General features: G+C 40.8%; 1 protein-coding gene across 2 annotated transcripts in view; it reads left to right on the top strand.

Moving 5' to 3' along the window:
• Positions 1–12,123, top strand: part of CC2D2A (coiled-coil and C2 domain containing 2A) — a 1,164,962-nt gene that overhangs the window by 1,117,602 nt on the left and 35,237 nt on the right. For both annotated transcript variants that reach the window (XM_069631936.1, XM_069631935.1), the window contains 2 exons: positions 5,924–6,058; positions 8,706–8,828. In XM_069631936.1, coding sequence (XP_069488037.1) covers positions 5,924–6,058; positions 8,706–8,828 — 258 coding nt within the window. The remainder of the gene's footprint in view (positions 1–5,923; positions 6,059–8,705; positions 8,829–12,123) is intronic.

Below are 12,123 nucleotides of genomic sequence, written 5' to 3'. Positions count from 1 at the left end.
AAAGCCCCTAATGTGAGTAATTACTTTGCGGTCCTGGTGTGGGCGATTTGAAATACTCACCCTCCAGTGTTCCCCAAGTCTGTGGTAGAGATTCCTTGGAGGCAAATCTATACCGCATTTCCCATAAAGTAAGTACTATTGGGGGTCCTCCTCTTCTGCTACATCTTCTGGAGCCTGGAACCACCATCTTCTAACCTCAAACACTTCTTTGGCCTTTCCTGGGGTTGATTGTTGCAGAATGTGCACATGTGGGTTAGATCAGATTTCCTTCTATTAAAGTTGATGGCCCATTAACAGTTCTTCACATTCATTCCAATGGAACTGTGAACTTTCTCAGGAACTCTCAAAAAATTGACTGTGGGGTGCTTACCTTGCCTTGAGCAGGTTTTCTGTATTCCCCAATGGTTCAGTGAGCTTTGGACCAATTTTCAAAATTCTTCCACTTGTGATTTTAGAAAAATGTTTAAAATCATACCCTATTTTTCTATTATAGCAAACATACTTTCAACTTTATAAATAATTCTGGTAACAATGTGCATATTTTCCCTGAAATGTTTAAGAATGGTAACTGTTGCTAACATGTTTTATTGATTATTTGCTATGGTTTACAACAGTTCTATTTTCTCCATGCCTGTTAATGTATTATTTATTATATGTGACTGTGCATTAACACATACTATTCACTGTCTAAATCATTGTGGATTAATGGGATGGGCTATAGAGAGTTTATAACCTATTTTTCTTTTGTTAAAATTGTGTTTACCTATTTCTCAATCCCCCTACCAGATGTGCTAGTTGCTGACCACCAGGTCTAGGATCTTCCACATATACTAGGGTTGGGTTGTGTCTTTGGGACACTGAACATTATTGTGCAGGCTCATAGAGGGCTTACCAGTTTGCTAGCTTTTATAGTTCCTTGATTTTGGGAGACTAGAGTCCTCTACTTCTTGATATTTGTACATAAAGTGGAGGGCTTGCACTCAGAGAACTTTTGGAATCGTTTGATCTCGGGGCAAAATACCTCCTTGAGGATTGTTGTGGGTCAAGTCCTTTTAAAACTCGGCTTGACCTCTATAGGCGCTCGGCAGACTGGGACCAATGTTTGTCAAGAAAGTTTGGATTAATACAGAAGTGGAAATTACATCGGAAGTCTCTCTCGTGTCCCGCAGCTAGAGAGACAGTCTGGAATAACATAGGCTGCGGTGCAGGTTTTTGGGGAGTGAAGGCCTTTTTTGCTTCCACAACTAATGAATTTTTCTTTCTTTTAATGGCTTGTCCTCTGTTTATTAGAACCGTATAAAGGACATTTGTAAAATTAGTGCTGATCACTAGCTGGTAATATGTTAGTTTTAATATTTTGTAAAGATCTAATATGATCAAAATAAATAGAAAAAATTAAAAATAAAAATAGTTCCTTGATTTCCTGCCAGTACATGTTATTTGTATAGTTCCTTGGTTTTCTTCCCAGCCTTTGTTATTTAATGTTGGGCTCATATGAAGACATAGGGGTTAGGAGAGTTTCCTTTATAGATGTTACTGTATTTATAAATATTCTCTGTATATTTTAATACAGTGTATTATGGAGTATTGTTTTATAAGTGTTACTTAATAAAAGTATACCCTTGTCAGTAAATCAGTGTGGTGTATTTGCAAGTGATACATGTGTGGATTATTGTGTACCTTGTCACCCTGCTACCTCTATTTGCGAGTTAAGCCTTGTAGCCCAGATCACGTTACCTACACTAAGAGAGTTGTGGCTTCCTTTTCTTGTCAGGTGAGACGTATTCAAGCCAGTTAGAAAGTATGCAGCCGTGCTTTCTACTAAACATTGTGGGCTACTCAGCCTATCCTGGATTTCATATTGCATCAGTGTGATGTGAAATGTAAAGGACTGTTTAGCGGGACTGCTTCCACATTAAGTGGTATTCAGCTTCTTTATATTCAGGCATGGTTGTGTTTCACCAAATTGACACTGTATTCCTAAGTGTCTTTTTTGACTTGGGGTACTTTTGATTTTTGGTATGTGTGGCAGCTCCTCAAAAAATGTCCATTAATATAGCAACAATCATTTTCCAATACCCATATCAGGATTTGCAACGCATATGCTGTGCACCCTCGTCACCCTATTAGTAGCCAGCAACAGGGTTGTGGTTATTTTGCTTCCTGGTGACTAGCTACGAATACCTCCCCCTTTCCAGACACAGTTAAGAGTTATAGTAAATGAAAGGTTGCGTGTTTGAAGTCACTTAGTTGTGGTTGCTCAAATATATATTGGTTGGGTTGTTTTGTTTTCTTAGTTGATGGCTCTTCTCAGCCAGAAAGACTATGTCCAACACATCTAATAAGCTTATTTGTGCATAGGAAATCTTTTTCTCCCTTGATCAGAATGGTGGATGGCCAGGGTCTGCTGAATCCATAGGCATTCAGCCCTATGATTTCCCTAAAGAATAGTGCTGCTAAATTGGTCTGCCCCTTTCCTGCAAAATAGACGTATTTCTAATAGTTATATGACCTTCCCACATACCACTAATATTACCTATGGTCTTCTTTCTGCCCCCAAAACCCTTTGCTATTTTTTTCTTTCTTCAAGACCCGACCTTTCACACAAAGCAGTAATGGGAATTTGTCAGTAATTGTCAGTGGTGTAGGATTTCTTTTGTTGAGATGTTTGAATAAGCCTGCTTCTTAAGTCCCTCCAGTTTTCAATGGCATAATTTCCTTTGACAACACAATAGCGGTCCTTCTTAGTTAGGGCATGGACCACTTAATTGGAACACAAGAAGCTGCTGTGGTTCCCAAGCTATTTATCCCAACTGATAGATGTTTAGTGTGGCCTTAGTAATCTACCAATCTGCCAAAGTCTGTCCCACTGACCTGACCGGATGTATTTTGTCAACTTATTTTTCTCTTATTGGAGAGTTGTCTTTGTGTTAAGCCTGGTAGAAGTGGTCTCTTTTACACAAGTGTTGCCTCCAAGGTTGTTTTTCCATGAAACACAAGTGTACCTCCATAACGGTTTTTAAGGCATAGGTTGGAATTCTATTATAAATAGTATCCGGCCTTCTCAGACTGAAAGATGCCTCTGTTTAGTGCTTCATTTCATATTTTTCTAGATTAATTCAGACAGTTCCAAGACCAAAATGTGGACGTCTTTCATGTTGCTGGATGTAGGAATACGTTCAAGATGTTGGCAAATAATAACTTGTCTAAATGTCTGAGAAAAAAATTAAAACGTGGAATTGGACCTGTGAAAGTCCTCATCTGACCACAGGAAGTTGGGGAAGGAATTCGGGGAGCCAAACCAGGCACATTTTTTGCATAATTCTCAGGTTCTGCAAGTGGAAGTCTTATTTTAAACACTGCTATCTATGCAAGTTTTTGACTTCTTTGTCAGTATTTTGTTGGCTTTTTCTTTGTTGAAAAACCTCTAAATACCGTCCAACAGAAACACTTCTTGGCTGAACCTTCTGGCTGATTATTGATTACGCATAATGTAATGGTCGGGTGCAAATAGTTGGGAATTAATGAGAGTCCAACAAGCAAGGGAGATGCTTTTTGCAATGTGGCGGGATGCCCATACAGTGAAGTGAGAGCATGCTGTACTTTCTCCACTTCCAACAAACAGTTGCACAGTGGTTTGTGAGAGATAGGATTATGGAAGTGAGAAAGATGCCAGCTGAAAGAATAACCCCCTCATAAGGGGAGAGTCAAAATCATGATCGATTTATTTATGCTGTGGGTTGTTTGTGAAATATGAAAGAATATATGTCTTTGGCTCACCACCATGGGCATAATGGATGCGCATAGCGGTGCTCAAACATGATAACGTTGAGGAGACCTGGAGAGTTCATATTGTGTGAAATATTCCTGTCCAGGTAACAACTGCTGTGCAGGATGCAATAGCACACATTAAGTAATAAGAAGGCAAATGGGGGTCGCTTTTACAGTACCTGAAGGAGCCCGAGACCCCCACTATTTCCTCCCCTAGTTGCTTGTAGATCCCGTTGTGCTAATGTGCCCACTGCCCACTACCCCTGTTAGCTTCCTGTTTCTCTGCTTCCTTCACTGTGTTCTTCCCCCTATGATTGTAAAGCGCTGCATTGCTTCCCGAAGCTAGGCCAGCGCTGAATAAATATAATAATAATAATAATAATAAGGGGGCATTAAATATGACTTAAGAGTTACCCAGGATGAGATGTATTTAAATAAAATTGGGGTTTGGAGATGTATTTCTTTAAGGATCTGATGATAACCTGGGAGTGTTAAGGCTGATTTAGTGGCACTAACTATGGGTGATAAATGAGGGATAAAAGACGTGCGTCGTAACTAAAAATGTGAACTAGGAACATTAAATTCAACAAGAGTACCCAGCGAATCATACGCCAAGTTCTCTCCCTCTTCATCTATATGGGTGAGAGGAGTTGTGTTGCCAGATATGTGTATGGCTCGGGTAGGCTTTGCGGTGCGATGCAGAGATTCTGATAGACCGCAGTAAGGACCATAGACCCGACGACATGGTCTGAAACAGATTTCTTTTTCTGTTTTCTGTTAATTAGTACTCGGAGACAAAGACACTCATTATGAGTTGGCCGGTCCAGAAATAAGGTGCCAGTAACAATGCATACCGGCACCTTTCCAACTGCCCAACTCATGTCTGCCGGTAGGGGCTCTGATCTACCGGCAGGCCTGACCTCACAGTAGATCAGGCCCCTACCAGCAGATAAATGCCTGAATCACCAGCACCGTACCAGGATATTGGGCGGCAGAGACGGTACGGTAGCTCCCCGGTATCCCGGCAGAATTACCGGCGGGATACCTGGGAACTCCTAATGAGCCCCATAGAATTGATTTTAATCTGAATGGGTTCCTTTCCTAGAATAAAGGATATTTTGAGAGATGAAATTGTATCTTTTCCGCAAAAATAGCCAATAAAAAAAGGAAAATATGTCATGGTACCGAAATGGCAAACTGGCTCTTTTTATAATTTACCAGTGTTCATTTCCAATAATCAATTCCAATATATATTGAAGTCATAACAAGAAAAATACATGTCTTACTTTGCAAAACACAATATGAAAACCTAGAATAGCCCTGGCATTAGTTTCTGATAAAAGGCTGTAATTCCAAGATGGGCAGTCAGGTGCACTGCTATTGTACTCTTTTGAAATACCTCTGGGTGTAAGGGGAAGCAGAAAAATATTACCTTTGAGAGTTCCTGGCTGCTTTGCATTAAATCCGAGCATTTAGCAACATACGAATCACTACAGATATTGATTTTTGTCAACTGTTTGTGAAAAAAGGGTGGTATGCTTAAATTACTAAGTCATAATGCACACTGGGCTTGGTACTCCTTTTTCATATTTTTCACAGCACTCGCACTAACATTTAAGTCTAATCATAGACCATATTTACTAATTCGTATGTATCCAGGGCTTGAATGTGAGAATCGGACGTCTGCCTTCTTTTCTCCTGAAATTATGTTTATTCACCCTACAAAATGTGAGCCCTGCTCAATTTTAGAAGACGAAGGATTGAGCAAAGTCTTTCGTTAAGGATGTCTGTGTTGTATGAAGCTGTCCAGAGGCCCAGTCCCCAATCCAAATACACCCTGAGAGAATGTTATATATATGTTTGGAGATCCCTTCCTCTATTGCTTAGACCAACTCCTTCTCTGATTCCATTCAAGACGTTGAAGACGTTTTTCTTCCCCAACGGACTGTCCTCTATGGAACTGATACTTACTCATTGCCGACTTAGCATGTTTGCATGCCAAATAGACTGTGCAGCACCTTGTTTGTAGCATGTATGTAATATGCTTTTCCGTTTTGTTCTTTTTCCACTTTCCTGTTTAGCTTAACAATGGTTTTTTAAATACAAATTTGACAGCTGCACCTAATGCTTTGTTGTTCCTTTTTCTTCGCAGGGACCAACGTTTTATGTGCTCAGCCTGGAACAAAATCAGTATATCATATGGAACCCCAGTAATGGGCGTTATTATGGGCAGTATGATACCTTCTGCCCACTTCAAAGTGTGGGTTGCTTGATCAGTGCCGAAAACGTAAGTGTGTATTCACGTCATAATATGGCAATATGGCAATTTTGCCATATTTATACAGTTGATGTCTCAGACAATATGGTGTCTATACAGATAGTGCCAGCCCCTTTTATGTTCATGGGGGGCCTTATTGGCAAAATAGGGGAGTACTTTTAAGAGAACAACACTGTGAGTTCTAGGCTATGCCTCCCCCTCTTGTGCAGACCAAGTAGCCAAGTCTGGAAATTGTGCAGTTAACAAACAGATACTGCACACAACCTCTAATCACTGGCTATGATGAACTGTTTAGCTTTCCTCGTAACTGGAGGCAAGGCTGGTACCACGGTAGCAGGAGTTTCCCTCGCTCCCACTTATCAGTCGGCACACTCCGTGTACCGTTGACATCTGTTGCAGCACACTTGGGCTATTGTCCTTGGTCTTAGGATTCTCTCTGTGGAGGTTTTGCAGGTCTGCGTCGAATATCCTATCTGGTATTATGGGTAAAAGGTATTGAAAGAAGAGGGATACTGTGTCTCACCTATCGGTGTCCCATTCCCCAAGGACACCCCATCCAGGTGACAAGCTAGGGAGAGACCTTCGGGTTTCTCACATGCCCTTCCTTCATGTGATGTAGCTTCACTGGGGAACCGGGAAAGAAAATCCACGTTTCCCTGGTCTTTTCCCCTCTGGTGATCCACTGTGAAACAATAGGGTTGTAGGTCTAGAAACCATTACATGACCGATGGTTGGACTCTTTAAGTTGGCTAATCCAAACTAAAGGTGAGTTGTCGGTAACCAGTGTAAACATTCATCCCAATAGATAATATCTAAGATGGATAATGGCCCACTTGATGGGTAGGGCCTCTAGTTCTACCACAGAGTCGTTTATTTTATGAGGGAATAACTTGCGATTGGTATATAGTATGGGGTGTTCTAGTCCATCTCAAATTTGGGGCAGGACGGCTCCTAACCCTGTAAGAGAGGCGACTGACTGAAGCACAAACTCTTTCGGGAAGTAGACTACCTTTAGGATTGGGTTTTGGCATAATGTCTGTTTTAAGATCTTAGAACATATCTCGTTGTCATCGTTCCAATGGAGTTTATGGTGTTCGGCATTTTTAAGTTTATCTGTTAGCCGGGCTGTTTTAGCCGAATAGTTAGGGATGAACCTACAGTAATATCATATTAGACCAAGGAAAGCCCTAAGATCTCTTTTGGTCTTGGGAGTTGGAGTATACAAGACAGCCTTTACCTTTTCGTGTTGTGGTTGTACATTCCCATTCCCTACAAAAAAAAGAAGGTATTTCATGGCTGATTGTGCCGATCTGCATTTAGCAATTAGGCCAGCATTCTTGAGGACTTTCATGATGGTATAAAGATGGAAGAGATGGTCCTCCCAGGTTTTACTATAAATGACAATATCGTCAATGTAAGCTCAACAGGAATCAGAATTGGGCTGTAGGATGTTATCCATAATGCGTTGGAACGTGGCTGGTGCACCGTGCAGGCCGAAAAGGGAGGATTTTAAACTGGTATAATCCCAGGGGCATTGAAAACAATTCAGGATATGTTTCTGGGGCACACCCTTTGGACATTTGAGGAATGTGTAAGGGACATAGGACTGAAAGAAGAGGATAGATTTTGGTACAATCAAATGAAGCACTGGCTAAATGGTCCAAGCATCATATTAGCGACAACGTGCCAACTGACACCATTCAAAATATTTATCACAACCCACACAGGCACGAGGAAAATGATCTTGACATTGTATAAACATCTTAATGACCATATACCTCTAGTTCAATGGAAATATATGAAAAAGTGGGGAAAGACACTTAGCACAGCAATACCGGAAGATCACTGGGCTTATGTATGGGCACTAATCCCCAAAATAACACGTTCAATACAAGTGAGGGAAATGGGGCTCAAAATGTTATTTCAATGGCACTTACCCCGGAAAGGATTCACGCCATGTATCCCTTAGTTTCGGATAGCTGTTGGAGGGAATGTGGAGCTGTAAGAGATTTGTTTCATGTTTGGTGGGAATGCCTGCAGTCATTCTGGAAAGTTGTGCAGGCACAAATGAGGGTGGGTTTCCTGAGAGATGGGTAGCTGTATGAGATGTCTTGTTTGAATTTGTAATGTATTTTAACATGAAATATGGATTTATAGGAAATTGAATGTGTAAATCTATTGTACAGATAACACAATAAAGGGAAGAAAAAAAGATACGCTGAGCACTCCGACATTTGAAACAGTCCTGCTACATTTTTTTGTGGGAGACAGGCCTCACCTAGGATGTAGGCTGGGTTCATGCGGACGATGAGTTTTGCTGTTTGTTTTTGTGATCTAAATTGGTTGTCACTTGATCTAGATTAATAATGGATCCGGCCCTTTAATTATGTTTATAACTAAATTATTTGCAAGTAATCCACCTCCACCTTTAGAAGTGATTACATTGATGATGTTTGGATGTGATTTAAACATTGGACAATATGACTGGACAAAATGCCCCGAAGCATCATGGGAAATGGTGATCCAAGAAGTCCTGTGCTTCTCAACTTTCCATGCCAGAATCTATTATTAAAGCTCTTCATGCATACATAATACACATGTTTAATTAATCACTTAGCAAAGGCTACTGTTGTAACAAAAATCTTTTTTCTTTTAGATCTGGTTCAACATTCAACAATATGATTCTCCGATGAGCATGAAGTTTGATGTTAGCAACTCTAAACTGTGGAAACCTTTTTTCTCAAGAGGTTTCCCATATCCTGGCCTTTCTAGCGTACAGGTAACGCACTTTCTTTTAGAATGTATGTTATCAAAAACAAAAGTGGTAAAACATTGTTTGTAGCAGGACTCTCACTGATATGAATTTATCTAATCGTCAGCCAATAATCTCTTATTCAGTAAAAAAACAACTTGAATGCGATGCTCTGGCATGGATTTGTGCTACATGCATTTTGAATAGTGGTGTGGAAATTTAAATGAGTTTGCTGTCAATGGCTAATCAATTTTAACGAAAGACTGAACATGAAATTGTTTTTTCTGTTAAATTTTTTCGGACACAAAAAAGTTGAATAATGTTATGGATGCTGTTGCCACATTAATTTCATTGGATTGCGCTTGATTTTTACTTGTGTAAAAAAAAAAAAAAAAAAAGAGGAGACCTCAAGTCGCTTAGCAGGGAAGAGAATACTGATACTGATTCCCATTTATCAGAAGGTGGCTTTCTTACTTAGTCTGGGACTCCCTGCTCCCCCGCCCCATGGGAACACTCATAACATTCAAATGGAAATTCCTCACTGGGCAGGAAGTCTTTGCCACCACCATCAGAAAATGGTGTGCACAGGCAGAATGAGGCTTTTTGTGAGTTGCTTAAATACAAATGTAACTCTAAGGATGGTTTTTCTATTTCTTCTAGGATGGTTTTTCTATTCCTTCTAGGATGGTTTTTCTATTCTTTCTTGCTGGTCAGTACACATTGGATTTGCTTAGCCAAACTGGGTTGTGCTGTGCAAAACACAATTTCAGGTGGCAAGCTGCCAGAGTGATGTCCTATGTATTGGGCATGAACATATTCTTGGTAGACTTCTTTTATGTCTCCTCACTATATTGAGTGGCAGCTAGCGTGCTTGCATTAGCTATTATTATTATTGCCTTATTAATATGCTGCTTCATTGGATTAACCTGTCACAAACCGTATTCATTGCATTTTTAAAATTCTATTACAATACAAAGATTTAGTTCAATAGATCATTAGTTAAAATGAAGATGTTATTCCAATAGGAAAAAGAAGAAATTGAAGGATTCTCGGGAATATTTACACTGACTTCAAAGTAGTTCAGACCATTAAATTCAGATTTTCAACACTAACGTTACAGAAAGTCACAATGCTATTAAAAACACGGAGGCAAAGGATTATGCTTTCTTTCAACTTTACTTCTCAAGCAGCCATAATAAACAAACAATAGTATATACAGTAACAAAATACAAACTACAACTCCCATTTACTTGGAGTCTTTGGTAGTTTATATATTATTGGTCCTTTCCTCAACACGTGAATCCTCTAAACGAATGAGCACATTATCAGTCCCATAAACACTGACACCATCTTGTCTTTATCCTCTTTCTTTTACTGATCCTCATAACTTTTGCATCCCAACTGGTAAACACGAACTATGATTTCAAGTCCAGCCAACCTTTCAGGTCCCTGATGCCTTGCTGTCTGCGTTGGAACCTATGACACAAAAAACATATCTCAAAAATACTGGTTCAATCGGTTGGGCAATCGTGACATAGCATCATCAATAATAACAGTCCAATATCTTACAACATCATCATAAACAGTGCATTATCATCCATGATTATTAGGGTGGGATAATCCTTTGCCTCTGTGTCTTTAATAGAATTATGACTTTCTGTAACGTTAGTGTTGAAAATCTGAATTCTATGTCAAGACCCGAGGCTCGGATTATGCTTGTTCAAAGCTTACCTACCAGCAGCGTTGCAATTCTCTCAATTGGTTTAAAATAAAAAGTCTTTGATGGCGACTCATTCAACCAATCTGCTGCTTTCATGATATCCTCTAAACATGCTCCTATGTTGTATGCCTTAGATGCTATCAAGCCCCTTTCTGAGTGTGTGCCATAATTCTCCACGTCGATGCCCGAGGTTTCTACATCACCCATCTCAACCATCTCGCCAGTGTTGCCGGGGTTACTGCCCCGAATGATCTGCGTATTGCTATGAGCGATTGAGACACTCCAGCGAGTCTCACATTTTTTGTCATGTCTCGTATGCCGTTAAGGATCGAACTTGGGCATAATTTAGGCTGGCTCGGGAATGAGTCATAAGACACTACTCAAACCCATTTTTGTCATCTTCGTAATATATATTTTCACTCCCGTTAGAGATACCAATTTCCCGGTAACCTCCAACGCTCTCACATCAGATACTCTCTTACATGATAAGAGACATAGACGCATTGTCAATTTTGCTGTCAGTGCCTTTGTGGATAAATCTGTGTTATCAGGCCATGCTGAAAATACCTGAAAATAACTTCAATACTCTAGCGACATCTCACAGTTGGGAGTATTTCGCTTTGGATGACTTGTTCATTTTGTATTCCTCTCAATAGAATCATTCCTCTCAATAGCATGTATATTAAAGGATGTTCACCTATCGCTAGCCCCTCGACATGCGGGTGGCCTGCCGAGATTGCTGAGCATGCCGTGTTAACGGTCCTATAAACCTTCCCTGGAGCTGCCATCTGTGTAAGGAAATTGGCCACATGTACTGCATCTGTTCTAGAGGAATGCACGTTCCTTTCCATACACCAATTATGCCATTTTGCCCAAGCTGAGTTATAAGCCTTTCGAGTCCCTGGAGCCCAGGGTTCTTCGATAATGCGTTCTGCCTCGACCAATAGTCCTAGCCTAGCCCAGGATCCCCTGAAATTGGCCATGCAATCAGTTAAAGCTGCCCACTCGTACCAGCGGGTGACTGGCAACCCCTTTGTCCTTCGGTAGAGCTATCGGGTTGCCGTGTGATATCGCCAAGAGATTGGGGAACCAAACCTGAGCCCTCCAATCTAGAGTGATGAGAATCAGAGAGACCTTCTGCCACCTTAGCTGAACCAATGTCCTTGTTATCATTCAAAATGGAGGAAATGCATATTCTGTGTCCGGACCTCATGTTTGGAGAAAAGCGTCTGTCTCTTCCGCCTCTAGTTCTGGTCTCCAACTGAAGAACTGAGATAGCAGATTGTCCAACCTCAATGCAAAGAGGTCGGTCTGACACGGTCCCAGTCGTGCCACCTGTTCCAGAAAAACTCTCTCGTCCAGCTTCCATTTGCTTGCATCTATGAGGAACCTGAATTTCCAGTCGGCTACCTCGTTCTCCTGCCCTGTCAGGTACAGAGTCACTGACACTTTCCTTTGCAGGCATAGCTGCCAAAATTATTTTCCAGCATTCTGGGTATCGTGCCGCCCAATCTGTTTTATCTCACTGCGGACGCGTTGTCCATCTTGAGGAGAACACAGCATTGTGCTCTCTCTTGGGTCCAACATCTCACTGCAAACGAC

The sequence above is a fragment of the Ambystoma mexicanum genome, chromosome 6q (assembly GCF_040938575.1).
Source record: "Ambystoma mexicanum isolate Mex_15411 chromosome 6q, UKY_AmexF1_1, whole genome shotgun sequence".
Taxonomy (NCBI): domain Eukaryota; kingdom Metazoa; phylum Chordata; class Amphibia; order Caudata; family Ambystomatidae; genus Ambystoma; species Ambystoma mexicanum.
The sequence above is the reverse complement of the archived record's forward strand: the minus strand, read 5'-3'. Positions and strand labels throughout refer to the sequence as shown.